Genomic DNA, 20,039 nt, shown 5'->3' with positions numbered 1-20,039 from the left:
AACTGTTTAATAGAAACTGAAATTGTCTATATTAAACATTGATATTCATATAACTAGAATACAATTTTAAGTGAGAGTGACCCGAGAATCTACAAAGGCTTGACGTATCTGATACCAAATCACCAAACAGATGTTAAATTCACTTTAGCATTGTTTTAACCACATCGTGTCCTCTCATAGATTAATCTTTACATGTTGTTTTTTTTTTGTTTTTTTTTTTTTTGCGGTACACAGGCCTCTCACTGTTGTGGCCTCTCCCGTTGCGGAGCACAGGCTCCGGACGCGCAGGCTCAGCGGCCGTGGCTCACGGGCCCAGCCGCTCCGCGGCATGTGGGATCTTCCCGCACCGGGGCACGAACCTGCGTCCCCTGCATCGGCAGGCGGACTCTCAACCACTGTGCCACCAGGGAAGCCCTAATCTTTACATGTTTTTGATCAATGTGAGCACATTCCCTTGTATTCTTTTTTCTCTTAACCTTATTTCATACATACATTTTTATGACACTGTTTATATATTTAATATATAGTAGCACATCATATTAGTACGCCATTGAGAATATTTGTGTTTTTTGTATATACATTCATTCAACAAATATTACAGGCACCATGCAAGGTAGTCAGGACACATCTTAAGTAAATAATAATAATAATATAGTTTCGTTCTCAAGGAGCTTAATTTTATAGCATTTTTGCATATTACCATATTGGCGTGGAAGTTTTATTTGTACACTGACAAAGCACAGCATGAACACCCTCAGCAGTTGGGATGAAATCTCTCTTAAAGGGGGGCTTGTTTTGCAATGACAGCCGTGCTGCAGGGCCTGATAGAAGGAAACCTGGTCTCTCTGTCCTAAGGTTCAGACCCCACTACTCTTGAAGGAAACGGTTGCTTTGGCCTCTTTGATTACCTTTCCATTCACGGACTTACTATCACTCGTTTTAGATCAGTATCCCTCTCTCTGTGAAAGGAAGAATAATTATGGAGACCATTGAAGGAATGCGCTACTTACACGGAGAAGGTGTGATACACAAGGACCTCAAGCCTGAAAATATCCTCATCGATGGTGACTTTCACATTAAGGTAAACCATAGTCAAGGCTTCTGGAGGATTGGGGTAATTTTAGTTTTTAATTGTCCACTGTAAATCCATTTTCGGACATGATACATGCTAAAAGAAGAGCTAGTGCAGCTCATAACTGGTAATGGTGGTGCCAGAAAGCTCTACCAAGGAAGGAAAAGCAAGATGCAGATTTGATGGAGTTGATATTTTTTATTTATTCATTTACTTTCATCTCCTTTTTTATTTTTAGTATTTATGTATGTATGTATTTATTTATTTGGCTGTACCCGTGGCATGCGGGATCTTCGTTGCCATGAGCGGGATCTTTAGTTGAGGTATTTGAGCTCTTAGTTCCCTGACGAGGGATAGAATCTGGGCCCCCTGCATTGAGAGTGTGGAGTCTTACCCGCTGGACCACCAGGGAAGTCCCATCATCTCCTTTTTCAAACTCAGTTTCCTGTTGAAAACTCTCTTTCCACTGTAGTAAAAGGAAGAAGGCAAAGGGTTTTTCTTTTGCTCACTCAAGAGCAAGCACTCACTAGGCGGAGCATCACATCTAGTTGGCTTTGGCAGCAGGAATCCAAGCGCAGGCATCTGAAAGGGGAAGTGGCATCTGGGGGAGGACTCGGGAACTGCTTACACAGGCATCCCTTCACCAGAAGATTCTGCTTCTCACACTCTGTTCTAGTCCTGGATGGGGGTTTTTATTCCTGTGTCTTTAAAAGAAGGTTCTTCTTTACATTAATAACTTATCTGTTATGTTCTGGGTTAGAATTTGAGGGTTTTAGATAATCACATGCCAGAAATCATCCCCAAATGCTTGGATTCCTTGAGGCAAAAGTGAAACTGTCACCTCTGATGTCTTAACTGTAGTGTTCTGTCATTCTGCCCTGCCACCTCCCTCTTTGTTCCTGGTAGTTTTTCTTTGCTTTTTTGTCTGTTTTTCCCTCCTTCTCATCCCATCTTCTCTTAGGTTCAGGCTCCCGACTCAGAACAGGTAGCACTGCAGTCCTTATCCTCAGTGTTGGGATCCTCGGAAATTCGCGTCCTTGGGCTTCTGGACACCATTTGGGAAAATAGAAGATGCAGTACCACCAGCTATACAAATCTGCTGAGAAGAAAGTACCTCTTTTTTCCTAACCTCAGAAATAGTTGAAAAATATATGCAGAATAAATGAGGAATTAGAATGAACATGTTTTGTTGTGTTCATCTCAGAAACATCTGCTTTTCTCACCCCACCCCCAGGTTTTATTGCATAAGAATTGAGATACCAGAATTTCACACAGACATTTCTGTTTCGTTGCTTTTTTTATAAATTTGTTTGTTTAATTATTTATTTTTTGGCTGTGTTTGATTTTTGTTGCTGTGTGTGGGCTTCCTCTAGTTGCGGTGAGTGGGGGCTACTCTTCTTTGCGGTGTGCGGGCTTCTCATTGCGGTGGCTTCTTTTGTTGTGGAGCACAGGCTCTAGGCACATGGGCTCAGTAGTTGTGGTGCACGGGCTTAGTTGCTCCACGGCATGTGGGATCTTCCCGGACCAGGGCTTGAACCTGACACATAGACATTTCGTAAGGGAGATTTTCTAGATGGCTGAGGACATACAGTTGCTACTGGCCTGTTCAGAAGTCGCTGTTTTAAACTTATCTAGTGCAACCATTTCTGGAAATGTTACTGTACCTCACATCTACTGAAGAAGCCCCAGATTTGAAGGCAAATCTGATTTGCTTGTAGCCTTCACAGAACAATCCCGTGGGTTTGCTCCCTTGCAGATAGCTGACCTTGGCCTTGCCTCCCTTAAGACGTGGAGTGAGCTGATGAAAGAGGAGCTTACTGCGCAGAGGAGAGGAAACAGCACCACGAAGAACGGCGGCACCCTCCACTACGTGGCCCCCGAGCACCTGAACGACGTCAGCTCGAGGCCCTCCGAGAAGTCGGACGTGTTCAGCTTCGCCATAGTGCTCTGGGCCGTCTTTGCCAACAAGGAGCCGTATGAAAGTAAGGCAGTTACAGAGGAGTGGGACTTGGGTACTAATCAAAGTTGTTTAACAGAATATGAGCCTTCAGTGAAATCAGTTAAGATGTATCATTGTTTGTTCATTTAATGTTTGTCTTACCGACTGGACTATAAGCACCACAAGGGCCAGGACCACATCTGTTCCATTCACTGCTGTTTCCCCAGTATCTACACATACAGTACCTGGAACGTAGTAGGTGCTCAGGAAGTGTTTGTTGAAAGAATGAGTCATCTCAGTTTAGGAATCAGGGATCGTAGGACAGGTAGGAGCCTTGGTAACGCGTCTAAGCTTGGGAGGTGCTGTAACATTCCATAATTCCTGCCGGACAGGAAGGCTTGCCGGCTTCTGCTTATGAGGGGTTAATCCTTTCAGGGCATACACTCCATACTTTCATTCATCCCCTAATCCTTCATTCATTCAGAAATTGTTTCTTTTCAGTACTTACTGTGGGACTTTACTCAGAATTGAGAATATAAAGATGAGAAAGTCGTGGTTTGTGCAGGAGAACAGATGAGCCATTCTTCAGTCTGTTAAGTATCTAAACTAATGGATGTTCTCCTGCCCATTCTTCCTGGGTGATTATCAGCTCCCATGGTTTAATGATCACCTCTTTGCTGACGCCTCCCAAATCTCCAGCCCTGGCCTGGATATCCACTTGTCTATTAGTCAGACCCAGTCCACGTACCAGGGGAACCCCAAAGCAGCGTCCCCCCAAAACAAAGCCATCTTCTCCGTGCTGTCCTAGTAGCTCATTCAGCTTTGCTCTTATGTTCAGAAAATGGAATCACCAACCACCAACTGAGCTGCCCAATCAGAAATTTTAGTCATCCCATACTCAACCTTGCCCCTCATCTCCCACATCCAATCAGACACCAAAACCTATGAATTCGGGACTTCCCTGGTGGTCCAGTGGTTAGAACTCCTCACTTTCACTGCTGAAGGCCCAGGTTTAATCCCTGGTCGGGTAACTAAGATCCCGCAAGCCACGTGGCCTGGCCGGGAAAAAAAACAAAAAGCAAAAAAACAACAACTGTGAACTCAAGGTATATCTGATTCAAGGTACATCCGCTTCTCCCCATCCCCCACAGGGCCCTCACTAGGTCAGACCCTCTGTGTTCCTATGGCAGTCTCCTCGGGCCGCCCGCCATTCACACTGCAGCCAAACTGCTCGACCTAAAAAGCAAATCAGACCATCTCACTCATCTGTTTAAAATCCTGCCAAGGCACCCTTGACATTCAGGGTAAAGTTCAGATTCCTCAGTGTGGAGTACAGGGTCCTTTCTGATTTGGCTTTTGTTTCTCTCTAACCTTATTCCTTCCTCACTTCCTTTAGTCAATATGCCCAGTTACGCTGAAATATTCATAATTTCTGGGATGCATCATGATTTCTGCAACTTCCAGTCTATTCATATCCTGCTTTCTTAGCCTGGATCTTCCTCTCTGAATCCTCCTTCCCGCTTCTTTACCTGGATAATTCCTGCCTATTGTTCTGCACTCAACAAAGCCTTCTCTGACCTTCTAGTCGTGGTCCTGTTACCAGAACCCTTTGTACTTACTTCTCGAGTAGCCATTATCACTCTACATTTTAAGTCACTCTTATTAATTAAACTGAGCTCCTCCAAGGCAAGCGCTGTCCCGTATTTGTCTTTGTATGAAAATCTGGAGTGTGGCATTGGCTTTATTCACATATTCCATTTGTTCTACGAGGAGTCAGCTTTGCTGTGAATTCTCTCTTTCATCTGCAGAAACTAAAATGCTGTTTGATCATCTCCTCAGTGGAATTCATCGGCTCGTTGTCTCAGGGCCATTCTGCCCCTGCTGGATGTGGCAGCTGTACTGGAAGCGTCCCCTAGGCAGAGAGGCTTTGTCCAAGTTCTGTCACCTCCCTGCCTGAGAGGAGCAGGACCTGAGAGCTCAGCTTAAGCTCCTCTTTGTTTTATAGATGCTCCCTGTGAGCAGCAGCTGATAATGTACATTAAATCTGGGAGCAGGCCGGACACGGAGGACATCACTGGGCACTGCCCGCGGGAGGCCGTCAGCATCATGAAGCAGTGCTGGGCGGTGAATCCAGAAGATCGGCCGACGTTTGCTGGTGAGCATCTTCCGTGGCTGCACGGTCTCCGCGTGGTGATCTTCCTAGTGAGATGCCGACAGGAAGTTGCTTTGAGTTTTTAGAAAACTGAGTTCCACTTGTGATTTCAACTGATTTTCTAGATTCCAAACACTTTGTTTAATGAAAAGTTGTCATCCCTCCCCAGAGCATGAAGGCATATAAGGTCCTCTTGTTTCTTTGTGGGGTTTTTTTCCCCATAATTAACTTTTTAAAAATTGGGTTAGAATATACGTGACACATAATTTACCATTTTAACCATTTTCAGGTGTACAGTTGAGTGACATTAAGTACATTCACAATGTTTGCACCCATCACCACGATCCGTCTCCAAAACTTTTTCATCTTCCCCAGCTGAAACTGTATCTATTAAACAATAACCCCCCCACGTCCTCTCCCCCAGCCCCTGGCACCCATCGTTCTACTTTCTGTCTCTCTGAATTTGGCTACTCCGGGACCTCATGTAAGTGGAATCACACAGTATTTGTCCTTTTGTGACTGGCTTATTTCACTGTGCACAGTATCTTCAGGGTTCATCCACGTTGTAGCCTGTGTCAGAATCTCCTCCCTTTTCACTGCCGAGTGGTACTCCGTGGTATGTAGACCACATTTTGTCTATCCATTCATCTGCTGAATGGGTTGCTTCCACAGGCCTTCTTATTTCTTAGCTTTTATTTCATTTCCCTTCCCTTGTGAAGCTGGCATCTCTGGAAATGTGATTTTGTCATTTGGATTGGGCCAATAATAGAAGGAGAAGGAAAGGGGCACGGACATCTCACATCCGTGTACCTCTTCTCATTCCCTTGTGTTGCCCAGGATCTTGCTAAAGTCCTAGAGGCAGAGGAAAGAAGAAAATCAGAGGAAAGGGGCAGAGGAAATAAGAAAATCAGGTGAGGAAAAAATAAATAGCAGGAAGGAACGTAGGAGCCTACAAAGGATTTTGCTCTCATATTTCTGCTATGAGAAAACAAAATTGAAGCCCTACCTACCACTCCCACCAAAGGGTTAGAGGGGTGATTGATTTAGTTGCCTGTTTTCTTATTTGCTGAATCTTATCCTGGCTTGCTTTCTTCTCTCTTGCCTTTTTCACTTTTTTAAACTAAAATTCTTATTTTGAGGTAATTGTAGATTTACATGCAGTTATAAGAAATAACACAGATATCCCGTGTACCCTTTACCTCGTTTCCCCCACTGATAACATCTGGCCAGACTACAGGACTGCATTACCACTGGGATATTGACACTGACACAGTCGGATACAGAACCTTTCCATCACCACAAGCGTCCCTCCTGTTGCTCTTTCATAGGAGTAAAGCTGCTGTAAATATTCATGTTGCAGGTTTTTGTGTGAATATAAGTCTTTGTTTCTCTGGAATAAAAATACCCAGGAGTGAAAGAACTAGGTCCTATGGTAGGTTCATGTTTAGGGTTTTTGTTTTTTTTTTTTAAACAAACTGCCAAACTGGGAATTCCCTGGCGGTCCAGTGGTTAGGACTCCATGCTCTCACTGCCAAAGGCCCAGGTTCAGTCCCTGGTCGGGGAACTATGATCCCACAAGCCGCGTGGCACGGCCAAAAAAAACCCAAAAAACAAGATCACACATGCCAACAACAGCAACAACAGAACAAAGCAAAACAAAACTGCCAGACTGTTTTCCAGAGTGGCTGTACCATTTTATATTCTCACCAGTTTCTCTGCATCCTTACCAGCATTTGGTGGTGTTGCTGTTTTTTAATTTTAGCCACTCTGATAGGTATGTAGTGATATCTCATTGTGGTTTTAATTTGCATTTCTGTAATGGCTAATGTTGGTGAATATCTTTTCATGTTCTTATTTGCCATCTGTGTATCTTCCTTGGTGAAAAATGTTGCTCTATGCCTTTTGCCCATTTTCTAATTGGATTTTGTTTTTTCACTGTTGAATTTAGAGTGGTTTTTTTTTTTTTTTTACGGTACACGGGCCTCTCACTGTTGTGGCCTCTCCTGTTGCAGAGCACAGGCTCCGGATGCACAGGCTCAGCGGCCATGGCTCACGGGCCCAGGCGCTCCGCGACATGTGGGATCTTCCCGGACCGGGGCACGATCCCGTGTCCCCTGCATCGGCAGGCGAACTCTCAACCACTGCGCCACCAGGGAAGCCCTAGAGTGTTCTTTATATATTCTATATAGTATTCCTTTCTTGGACATATGGTTTTCAAATATTTTCTCCCAGTCCGTAGCTTGGTTTTTTTCATCCTCTTAGCAGGGTCTTTCACAGAGTAAAAGTTTTTTATTTTGATGAAGACTCATTCATTAATTTTTCCTTTTATGTATTATACTTTTGGTGTCAAGTCTAAGGACACTGTCAGGGTTAGATCCCAAATCTTTTTTTCTGTTTTGTTCTAAAATTCTTACGGTTTTACATTTAAGTCTCTGTTAAGTTTTTTTTGTTGTCAAGGAAAATTTATTATTGCTAACATAAGAATGATAACACAGAACTAAATATTGGTTGTCTTTCTTGCCAGTTATTTAATTTATGTCTTACTGGGAAAATACCATGATCCATTTTGAGTTAATTTTTCTATAAGGTGTGAGACTTAGGTTGAAGTTTGCTTTTTTTTTTCTTTTTGCCTCATTCCAACGCCGTTTGTTGAAAGGCTGCCCTTCTTCCCTTGCATTGTTTTTTGTCCTTTGTCAGAAATCAGTTGGGATATTTGTGTGGGTCTGTTTCTGGGTTCTCTGTTCTGGTCCGTTAATCTATGCATCTATCCCTACTCCAGTATCTATGGTCTTAATTACTCTAGTGACATAAGTTCTTGAAATTGGATGGACTGATTTCTCCCACTTTTTTTTTCATTTAAAAAGTTATTTTAATGACTTTAGTTCCTGTCTTTCCATATAAAATTTAGAAAAATCTTGTCTATGTCTAAAAAAAGAATCTTACTGGGATTTTGATAGGAATTGTGTTAAACCTCTGTATCCATTTGGGGAGAATTGACATCTTTACTATATTGAGTCTTCTAATCCATGAACACAATATGTCTCTCCATTTATTTAGATTGTCTTTGATTTCTTTATCAGTGTTGTATAGTTTTCAACATACAAGTCCTATATATCTATTTCCTTTTTTTTTTTAGCAATTATAAGTAGGTTGTATTTTTAACTTAGGTGTCCATTTATTCATTGCTAGAATATAGAAGTAGAGTTGGTTTTTTATATGTTAATCTTATATCCTGTGACCTTGTCGAACTCACTAACTGATTCTAGGAGTTTTTTTGGAGATTTTTTTAGATTTTCATGTCATTTCCAAACAGGGACATTTTCATTTCTTTCTTTCTGATCTGTTTGGTTTTTATTTCCTTGTCTTGCTTTGTTGCACTGGCTAGAATTTCCATTCATTTTTATTGTTCTGTCTTGCATTTCACTGACTTTCCTCTTTCTCCTCCATTTTGCTGTAGAGTTCATCCACTGAGCTTTTCATTTGCCTTATTTTATTTTTCAGTTCTAAAATTTCACTGAAATTTCTTTCATATCTTCTGTTTCTTTGTTGATGTTTTCCATTTTTTCATTTGTTTCAAGCATGTTCATAATTGCTTCTTGAAGCATTTTTATCATGGCTGTTTAAAAATCTTTGATGTGGAATCCTATTGTCTCTGTCATCTTGATGTTGGCATCTGTTAGTTGTCTTTTGTCATTCAGTTTGTGACCTTACTGGGTCTTCATATGATGAATGATTTTTCTATTGAAACTTGTACACTCTCTTACTATGAAGCTTTCTGTTTTTAACTGGCCTCTTCTGACATGGCTTTGATAAAGAAAGGGTGACTGCCACCTTGTTAGCACCAGGTGAAAGGAAGTCAGTTTCCCCACTTGGCCCTGTTGACACCTGAAGTGGGAGGCTTTTCGTTACTACTGGTCAGGGGTGAGGGTTTCAGTGGAGTCCACATGGTCTCCATGGACACTGCAATGGAGGTGAAAGTCCCGACTCACCCAAGGCCTCTTCTGATAGTTCCCCATTGGGATAGGGAAGGAGCATCTTATTACTGCAAGGTGAGGATGCAAGTTCAGTCTACCCTTGTTGTCCACTGACACCACAGGAGTGGAGGGGCTCATTACCACCTGACTGGAAGGAAAGTTCTGGCCTCCTATTTGGCCTTCTCTGACATCACCCTGGTGGGGTGTTGGAGCACCCTGTCAGTGTCTTCTGGGGTCGGGAGTCTCAACTCCCCACTCAGTCTTTGCTGGTGGGGGTGGGGAATGGAGTCATGATTTTTCTATGGCATTTGGCTGGAGAGTGGTTATGGACTAAGCACTCTGTCTTGCTAGGCTTCCCCTTGCTTAGCCCTCTGGCCAGAAAGAACAGGCTTTTTTTTTTTTTTTTTTTTTTTTTTTTTAAGAACAGGCTTTTGTTGGGCTTTTTTGTTGGGTTGCTAGCTTCTTCAGGTCCAAGTCTGAGATCTGTGCAGCAAAAAAAAAAAAAAAAATCCAGTAAGCTCACTGCCATGTCTTTCCTCAGATCCCAAAGTCCCTAGCTATTCTGACTTTGTCTCTCCTCCTTTCAGTCTCCTTATGTTTGTTTTATATATAATATAACATATAGGGGTTCTTGTCATACTTAGTGGGAGAAATAAGGAAAAGTATGTCTATTCCATCTTCCCAAAAATGGAAATTACATTTTTCTTTTAAGGCCAACAGCTCTAACTTTATACCAGATCCTTATTCTGAGTGTTCCACCCTATAGTAACTCACATGCCAAAGGGACAGAAACAAGGAGTCCACCCATCTTTTTTCATTTGGAAATTAACTCGTATTAGGTAGGGCTTTGTGCTGCAGCCAGAGAAACTCTATTATTAGGCAGGAGTCCTGGGTTTCCAGTGATATCCTATCCTTCGTTCTGTCTGTGTGATAGTCTCGTTAGTCTCTTTATGAAAGTCAGTGATTTGGCATTTAAGTTTATATTTCCCTGCTTTGCCCACAGATTACGGTAAGTAATTCAAAGATAATAGATTGGTAATATTTTAATTTTATTCTAGAAAATACTTAAGAAATTTAAAGTACTATTTTTTTTATATATAGGCATTGAAGAGAAATTTAGGCCTTTTTATTTAAATCAATTAGAAGAACATGTAGAAGAGGATGTGAAGAGTTTAAAGGTAGGTAACATAGCAGCTGCTCAAAACGCTAACATATTGAAGCATATATATTGTCAGTCACGAAAACCAAAGCATTATACTTTATTACTGAGATTTGAGGTAAGCTAGCTTGGTAACCACAAACAAAAAAATAGATATCATCAAGTTAGCATACCAGACCCGTTCCTCTGTCAAAACTAATGAAATGAGAGAAAATATATCACCAATATGAAAACAAAAGCACAACATTACTGGAACAGGATGGAAAGTACCATAGGTGGGTCAGTCATTTTGAGGAATTCTTGAAAGATAAAAAGCCAGCAGAATTATTTATATCTGTTGAGACATAAAACAGGAAAAAAGTTTTAAAAGGCTGCCCCAAACATGATAATCAAGAAGTCACAGAGGAAGACGTCTCGGGTCAGCGCGTAGAAGAAGTGGGTGGTCACACGGGACGTTGGTAGGCGTCGTCATTTGGGAGCCATGGTTGTGTCAGTCTTAAAAGTTGGCTCCTCCCTCCTCACGTCTTGTGCTAAAGCAGCAGATGGAAGCAGCATGTGCCCAGGGCCGAAGCAGTGAGTTTGGTGCCTGAGATCAGAGAGGTCTGTTAGAGACTGTTGCCAACTAACCAACCAAGAGGAACAGAGACCTCCCCTCCTCACACACTCAGGAAACAAGCTGTTATCTTAAGTCTTACAGCAACATGCTGCTATAATCGTGAAAGGGAGACTACAGTAAATAAAACAGGCAGGCAGACAGAGATTTTAAGATATACACAAACACACACAGTCAGATAGTCAAGAATTGCCAGGCTGGCCATCATCAAAAAATCTACAAACAATGAATGCTGGAGAGGGTGTGGAGAAAAGGGAACCCTCTCACACTGTTGGTGGGAATGTAAATTGATACAGCCACTGTGGAGAACAGTATGGAGGTTCCTTAAAAAACTAAAAATAGAACTCCCCCAGGACCCAGCAATCCCCACTACTGGGCATATACCCTGAGAAAACCATAATTCAAAAAGAGTCATGTACCAAAATGTTCATTGCAGCTCTATTTACAATAGCCAGGACATGGAAGCAACCTAAGTGTCCATCAACAGATGAATGGATAAAGAAGATGTGACACATATATACAATGGAATATTACTCAGCCATAAAGAGAAACAAAATTGAGTTATTTGTAGTGAGGTGGATGGACCTAGAGTCTGTCATACAGAGTGAAGTCAGTCAGAAAGAGAAAAACAAATACCGTATGCTAACGCATATATATGGAATCTAAAATAAAAGTTCTCATGAACCTAGGGGCAGGACAGGAATAAAGACGCAGGCATACTAGAGAATGGACTTGAGGACATGGGGAGGCGGGGAGGGTAAGCTGGGACGAAGTGAGAGAGTGACATATATACACTACCAAATGTAAAACAGATAGCTAGTGGGAAGCAGCCGCATAGCACAGGGAGATCAGCTCGGTGCTTTGTGACCACCTAGAGGGGTGGGAAAGGGAGGGTGGGAGGGAGATGCAAGAGGGAGGGGATATGGGGATATACGTATACATATAGCTGGTTCACTTTGTTATACAGCAGAAACTAACACACCATTGTAAAGCAATTATACTCCAATCAAGATGTTAAAAAAATTAAAAAAAAACAAAACAATTGGCAGACTTTGGAGGGATACCTACACTATAAAAGAGAGGCATCCAGTGCAAACCAAGGAAGTCATCAAAAGGACATCAGGAAAGATAGTCCCTGAGGAAAAAAAGCATTGCCACAGCAATCAGGAATGATTCATAACAATAAAAGTTTCATTTCACCAAGAAGGCAATAACAGCTTTAAGTATGTTGACCCTTGAACAACACAGGTTTGAACTCCACGGGTCCACTTATACACAGATTTTTCTCAATAAATACGTACTACATGATCTTTTACTTGGTCGAATTCTTGACGTGGAACCACGAATACAGAGGGCCAACTGTAAAATTATACTTGGATTTTCGACTGTGAGGGGGTGAGCACCCCTAACTCCCATGTTGTTCAGGGGTCAACTGTATAATTTAGCAAAACTGGCTCAAATAGAGATGGAAAACCTGAATACTCCCATAGCTATTAAAAGAGATTGAATCAGTCCTGCAAGAAAATTCCACAACCAGATAGCTTCATCAGCAGTTTCTATCAAATATTCAATGAAGAAATTACCCCAATTGTATACAACTTGTCGAGATAATAGAGAAGAAGGAACGTTCCTAAACTCATTTTATGAGACTAGCATAATAACCTTGATTCCCAAACCTGAAAAGAAGATACAAGAAAGGAAACTTACAGAACAATTTCACTTAACAATGTAGATATGAAAATCCTGAGTAAAATATAAACAAGCTGAATCCATCAATGGACAGTAAAGCTTGAAAAAGGTATATGGTCTCACTAACCGAAAAGCAAAGTGAATTGATTATAATTTTTCATCCATTAGATTGACAGTAGTTTTGAAAGGTTGATAATATCAAGTGTTTGTGAAAATGCAGAATAACAGACAATCTCATGTAGTATTGGTAAAAGTGAAAGTTGAAGTTTATTGAACGGTGAAGCATCTATCACACTTTTAAAAGCACATAACTTTTGCTGTAGTTCTGCTCTTAGTAATCTATCCTACTCACATGTACGCTCAAAGATTTAGCTTCAGGAGATTTTTGCACCTTTGTGAGAGTTAAAATTTGGAAATACACAAATGTGTAAATATATATATACACACACACACACATATGTATAAATATTTGTATATTTCCAGAATATATATGCAAATGCCTAGAGAGAATAAAAGGTCCACAACATACTCCAGATAAGGATTCCCTCTGAAAATGGAAGAGAGGGGGTTGGAAGGGACGACATTAAAGTGTTGCTCTGTGTAATTCAGCAGTTTGAATCTTTTAAAAGAAGTTTGTATTTATATATTTTGTCTAATAAGTAATAACTGTAAAAAGAAAACAATTGCTTTTACAAAACAAACAAACCAATTAAAAAATGGGTGGAAGAACTAAACAGACATCTCTCCAAGGAAGACATACAGACGGCCAAGAGGCACATGAAAAGATGCTCAACATCACTGATTATTGGAGAAATGCAAATCAGAACTACAATGAGGTATCACCTCACGGTCAGAATGGCCATCATCAAAAAACCTACAAACAATAAATGCTGGAGAGGGGGTGGAGAAAAGGGAACCCTTCTTGCACTGTTGGTGGGAATGTAAATTGATACAGCCACTATGGAGAACAGTACGGAGGTTCCTTAAAAAACTGAAAACAACTACCATATGGCCCAGCAATCCCACTACTGGGCACATACCCTGAGAAAACGATAATTCAAAAGGACACATGTACCCCAGTGTTCATTACAGCACTATTTACAATAGCCAGGACATGGAAACAACCTAAGTGTCCATCGCCAGATGAATGGATAAAGAAGATGTGGCACATATATACAATGGAATATCACTCAGCCATAAAAAGGAACGAAATAGTGCCTTTTGTAGAGATGTGGATAGACCTAGGGACAGAGTGAAGTAAGTCAGAAAGAGAAAAACAAATACTGTATAATATCGCTTATATGTGGAATCTAGAAAAATGGTACAGATGAACCTAGTTCCAGGATAGGAATAGAGACATAGACGTAGAGAATGGACATGTGGACACAGGGTGGGAAGGGGAGGGTGGGATGAATTGGGAGATCTGGATTGACATATATACACTACCACGTGTAAAATAGATAGCTAGTAGGAACCTGCTGTATAGCACAGGAAGCTCAGCTTGGTGCTCTGTGACGACCTCGATGGGTGGGATGGGGGGCGAGAGGGAGGTCCAAGAGGGAGGGGATATAGGTGTACATATAGCTGATTCACTTCGTTGTACAGCAGAAACTAACACAACATTGTAAAGCAGTTATACTCCAATTAAAGAAAAAAAATTAAAATAACATAAAAATGCCTATGTGTTGAGTAAAAAGCAACATACAAAATGTAAAAAGCAACATACAAAATGTACAAACTGTACACATAGTTAATATCCTGTGTCGTTCTCCCCTAAATCATTCATATGTTGATTCTGAATATTTTTGATCATCTACCTATGTAGCAGGCACTCTGTTAAGACCATAGTGCAGATACGACCAGGGGAAGAAACTTGTAGGAAACACAAAATGTTAATTGTTTCACTTGAGTAGGTTTCTATTTAAAGATAATCCTATACATTTTCTATATCTTTTATAATGAGTATTATTATTTTTATAAGGGAAGAAGTTTTTTTTTAATTGTAGTAAAATATACATAACATAAAATTTACCATCTTAACCAATTTTTAAGTATACAATTCAGTGGCATTAAGTATACTCACAGTGTTGTACCACCACGACCAGTATCCATTTCCATTTTTATTATCCCAAACAGAAGCTCTGTATCCCAAGCAACAGCTCCCCATTCCTTCCTCTCCCCAGCCCCTGGTAACCTCTATTCTAATTTCTGTCTCTATGAATGTGACTATTCTAGGTGCCTCATAGACATGGGATCATACAATTTGTCTTTTTGTGTCTAGCATATTTCACCTAGCATAATGTTTTCAAGGTTCATCCATTTTGTAGCATGTATCAGAACTTCATTCCTTTTTAAGGCTGAATAATATTCCATTGTACATATACGTCACATTTGGACTATTCATTCATCTTTGATGGATACTTGAGTTGTTTCCACCTTTTGTCTATAACGAATAATGCTGCTATGAACATTGGTATACAAGTATCTTTTTGAGTCTTCGCTTTTAATTATTTGGGGTATATACCTACGTGTGGAATTGCTGGATTGTATGATAATTATACGTTAAACATTTGAGGAACCATCAAACTGTTTTCCGTAATATCTACACCATTTTATATTCCCACCATCAACTTACAAGGGTTCCAATTTCTCTACCTTCTCACTAACACTTTTCATTTTCTGGGTTTTGTTTTGTTTTGATAATAGCCATTGTAATGAATGGCAGTTTTGATTTGCATTTCTCTTTGAGTAACGATGTTGAGCATCTTTTCATGTGCTTCTTGGCCATCTGTATGTCTTCTTTGGAGAAATATCTATTCAAGTCCTTTGCCTGTTTTTGAACTGGGTTGTTTCTTTTTTGTTGTTGAATTATAGGAATTCTTTATATAATCTGGATATTCATCCCTTATATTTATGTGATTTACAAAAATTTTTCCCTACTCTGTGGGTTGTCTGTTCTCTCTCTTGATAGTGTCCTTTGATGTACAGAAGGTTTTAATTTTGATGTAGTCCAGTTACCTATTTTGTTGCCTGTGCTTTTGGTGTTATATCCAAGAAATCATTGTCAAATCAATGTCATGAAGCTTTTCCCCTATGTTTTCTTCTTATATAATTTTAGCTCTTAAGCTTAGATCTTTGATCCATTTGAGGTAATTTTTATATATGTTTGTGTATGTTGAAAGGTAAGGATCTAACTTCATTCTTTCACATGTAGATACCAGTGTTCCCCCACTGAAAGGTCGTGGCCCCCTTGTCAAAAATCAATTGGCCAGGGACTTCCCTGGCGGTCCAGTGGTTAAGACTTGGTGTTTCCACTGCAGGGGGCAAAGGTTCCATCTCTGGTTGGGGATCCCGCCTGCTGTATGGCAAAAGTAAATAAATAAATAATAAAAAATAAAAAATCAATTGGCCATATATGCAAGGGTTTATTTCTGGGTTCATTATATTCCATTGGTCTGTATGTCTTTCCTTAGGCCAATACCACACTGTTTTGATTACTGTAGCTATGTGGTGAGTTTTGAAATCAGGAAGTGTGAGCCCTCCAACTTTGTTCTTTTTTAAGATTGTTTTGGCTATTTAGGGAAAAAAGTTTATTTTCTTAAAGAAGTATTTACTGCTTGTAAGAGCTATGTGAAATTTCTACCTTCTGAAAAATCCGTTCTTCCTTACAACAATTTTCTGGAATTTTTTGGCCAACCCAGTATTTTCTGTTGTTTACTAAAGTATGTCTTTATGTTCTTAATTCTAGAAAGAGTATCTGGGCCAAAATGAAATTGTAAAGAGAATGAAGTCTCTCCAAATTGATTGCGTAGCAATGTCTCCAAGCAGGTCAAATTCAGGTAACTTATACTGTGATTGAAAATCTATTTATTCATTTATTTGTTTGTTCATTCACTCACTGTACTGTCTAAAAGGCTATTTACAACTATATGAGAAACAGAAGAAGCTATAAAATATAACAGCTGGCTTAAAGGACTTTCTAATATATTCGGAGTTAAGGTACATATATTTGAGATATTAGGTAACAACATGTTCCCCCAAATCATAAAGTATCCTGAACACAAGAGGCCTAATATATCTGATAGGGAGGAAGTGACAGCTCAGAAAAAAGACGGGAACCTATGTGGGAGCAAAGTCCTTGAGAAGGTCAGGGATGACTGGGTCCAGAGTACATGCAGAGAGGTTGGCCTCAGATTCAAGCAGGGATACTTTTTTCATTTAACAGAAGGGAAAGCAGAGTATAGGATATTGAAGCCACTTATCAGCTGTCTGTTCTGAGGCACATCACTTGACTTCTCGTAAGCCTCATCCATCATTGTAGTAATAAGTGCTCCTACTCTTATAGGGCTTTTAAAGAATAAAAGAATCCACGGAAAATAAGAATGGCAGCAGTTCTGAGCTAAGTGATTAGCTCAGAACTGCTGCCATTCTTATTTTCCAGCCCTGCGTCACAACAAGGGGACACCTTCTCTGCTCCAACACAAGTCCTTTTCTTCCTTGGTCATTCCTACAACACCCACTTTTCTGCTGCTTGGTTATAACTTTTCTCGTGCTCTCAAACTGCCAGGCAGGGACGGCTGCTTATTACCTGTGTAACTCACAGGAGGAAAAGCACCTGGTAAACGCTTTTTCTTTGTTCTCAGAGTTTTCAATGTGTTACTCCAAGGTACAGATTCATGACTGTGCTAAGGTTTTTACTCTTAACGTTTCGTGAAACTCTTTCTGACGCTGATTCATTTGTTTTCAGCCACAGAACAGCCCAGTTCGCTGCACAGTTCACAGGGATTCGGGCTGGGTCCTGTGGAGGACTCCTGGTTCGCTCCCACCCCAGAGCAGCAGCAGCAGCAGGAGGAGGACCTCCTGCTGCACAGTAAACTCCAGGAGGAGGCCAACTACCATCTTTACGGCAGCCGCATGGACAGGCATACGGAAGAGCAGCCCAGACAGAATGTGGCTGACAGGAGACAGGAAGAGAGGAGACGGAGGGTCTCCCATGACCCTTTTGCACAGCAGGGACCTTATGAGAATGCTCAGAACCCAGGGCTGAAAGGCCTTGCTTATTCCGGTGCAACCAGTCACGGTAGTGCGGTACAGCAACCAGCAGGGCTAACCAGCCAGCCCCAGTTACTATACTGGAGAAATGGATTGTGTACATCACTCGGTTTTGGAGCAAGACCAGTGGATCTGAGAACCGCAGGTCCAGGAGTTTGGGATGGGCCAAATCCAGGCCACATGCCAAGCCTGTATAAAACTCCAGTGCCTGAGACCAACCTACTGGGAAACACATCCACCATTCCATTCAGCTCCTTCCCATCAAGAGGTAAACAGGCCTTTCAGTCACACTGTTCTGTTTTTTAACCTTTCCTGAAAATAAAGCAGCCATTAGCTCTGTTGTAGACTATAAGTGAGCAAAGGACAAGCTGTTTGGGGTCTTCAGCCACCAGACACACCTTGCCTTCTCGGAATAAGTCTCCATCAGACCACCTGGCCTAGGCTCTTGGTTTGGGTAGAAGTCAGTGCAGCTGCCCACAAGTGTCAGGCCACAGGTCTTTGCATCTAGTAGGCATCTTCCACTCTAACCCGAATCTCAGTAGCTCCACTATGTCTGATCTCTGATGTAAGTGAAGGTATCTGCTTGTATTCTTCCGCTTGCTTGCTGTTTTCTGAAGGTAAGAAATCAATCTTGGATGTTTTCATTTTTTGTCTCATATAGGCCAGAGACTACCACTGGTGATGAACACCACGCTGTTGGGCAACCATCACCACATCCACCTCCAGAACCCTTTCTTCTTCCCAAACTGAAACTGTACCCATCAGACAATCGCTCCCCATTCTCCTTTCTCCCAGCCCCTGGCAACCACCCTTCTACTTTCTGTCTATGAATTTGATGGCTCTAGGGACCTCATATAAGTGGAATCATATGGTATTTGTCCTTCTGTGACTGGGTTATTCACTGAGCACAGTGTCGTCAAGGTCCACCCATGTTACAGCCTGTGTCAGAATTTCCTTCTTTTTTAAGGCTGAATAGTATTCCATTGTATGGATGGACCACATTTTGTTTATCCATTCATCCGCTGTGGGACACTTGGGTGCCTTCCACTTTTTGTCTGTTATGAATAATGCTATGAACATGGGTGTATAAATATCTGATTGAGACCCTGCTTTCAGTTCTTTGGGGTAAATACCCGGTAGAATTGCTGGATTGTATGGTAATTCTATTTTTAATTTTTTGAGGAACCACCATACTGGTTACCACAGTGGCTGTACCATTTTGTATTTCCACCAGCAGTGCATACGGGTTCCAATTGCTCCACAACTTTGCCAACACTTATTATTTTCTATACTTTTGATAGTTGCCATCCTAATGGATGTGAGATGATTCAGCCACCTTTTAAAGAAGAAAATTTCAAAGGGTGGCATAGGATAAATAATTTAACTTAAGCATTTGGTGTAAAGCCCTGCCCCTTTACCACGTAGTACTTTTTTCTCTTGCTCTCAGTCTAGATGTACTTACCTGTGTGTTTCTCTCTAATCAGATGAGTCTTTAAAATATGGCATATACAAATGTTCTGGCGTTCAGATTGGAAACAATAATTATATGGAGATTGGCGGAATGAGTCCATTGGTACTGGACAGCACGTACATGAACTTGAAAGGAGACCCAGCTTCTAAGTACCAAGATATCTTTGGTAAGATGCCCTTGAAGGACCCATCTATAGTAACCTTGAACTGTCTTATCTAATATTTCACTGATTATTCTCTGTGAAAGTGCCCTATCTTTCCTCTCTAAAATAGCTCTGTAATTTCCATGTAATTGCTTTGTAACTTATTTATGTTTACTGAGGAGATAATTAGAATATCTAATTCGTGGATTTGCTGTGAAAGTTAAACGAGTCAATGTGAATAAAGAGCTTAGTACACTGCCTGGCACATTCTAAGATATACAAGTGTTAAAGACACCATCATCATCATCGCATCAGCATTAGTACCTAGACCTAGCAGCCGTAGCTCCCTCAGGTCCTCATCCAAGGGATTCTGTAGAAGATAGAAGACTGTGCCCTCAACTGCACACACATAATAAACTAAGAGGGCTTTCTCTCGGGGCGTTCGCTATGCAGCCTCGCGACATCCCAAAACGCAGCCTGGGAAAAGCAGTCACGAGGCCAGAGCAATGTGATTTAAGAACCCAGCTTTCTAATTAACCCTAGGATGGGCAATTTTTTAAAATCAAGGGCCAGGTAGTAAATGTTCTAGGCTTCACTGGTCCTGAGGTCTCTGTTGCAGCTACTCAGCTAACACCGTAGTACAGTAGCAGCCACAGACAGTATGTACACGAATGGGCGTCGCTGTGTTCTAATAAAACTTGGTTTACAAAAACAAGCAGCGGGCTGGATTTGGCCCATGGGCCATAGTTTGACAATCCCCAGTCTAACCCATTTGA

The 20,039-nt window shown here is 41.1% G+C and overlaps 1 protein-coding gene across 4 annotated transcripts in view; it reads left to right on the top strand.

Annotated features, from left to right (window-relative positions):
- RIPK1 (receptor interacting serine/threonine kinase 1) overlaps positions 1 to 20,039 on the top strand; it is a 39,372-nt gene that overhangs the window by 16,473 nt on the left and 2,860 nt on the right. For all 4 annotated transcript variants that reach the window (XM_024738456.1, XM_024738443.1, XM_024738447.1 and 1 more), the window contains 7 exons: positions 944 to 1,081; positions 2,829 to 3,054; positions 5,017 to 5,166; positions 10,239 to 10,315; positions 16,347 to 16,437; positions 17,346 to 17,918; positions 19,135 to 19,287. In XM_024738456.1, coding sequence (XP_024594224.1) covers positions 944 to 1,081; positions 2,829 to 3,054; positions 5,017 to 5,166; positions 10,239 to 10,315; positions 16,347 to 16,437; positions 17,346 to 17,918; positions 19,135 to 19,287 — 1,408 coding nt within the window. The remainder of the gene's footprint in view (positions 1 to 943; positions 1,082 to 2,828; positions 3,055 to 5,016; positions 5,167 to 10,238; positions 10,316 to 16,346; positions 16,438 to 17,345; positions 17,919 to 19,134; positions 19,288 to 20,039) is intronic.

This window comes from Neophocaena asiaeorientalis, unplaced genomic scaffold (assembly GCF_003031525.2).
Source record: "Neophocaena asiaeorientalis asiaeorientalis breed wild unplaced genomic scaffold, Neophocaena_asiaeorientalis_V1.1 scaffold307, whole genome shotgun sequence".
NCBI lineage: Eukaryota > Metazoa > Chordata > Mammalia > Artiodactyla > Phocoenidae > Neophocaena > Neophocaena asiaeorientalis.
Note: the sequence above shows the minus strand (reverse complement) of the source record. Positions and strands in the feature narration are given on the sequence as shown.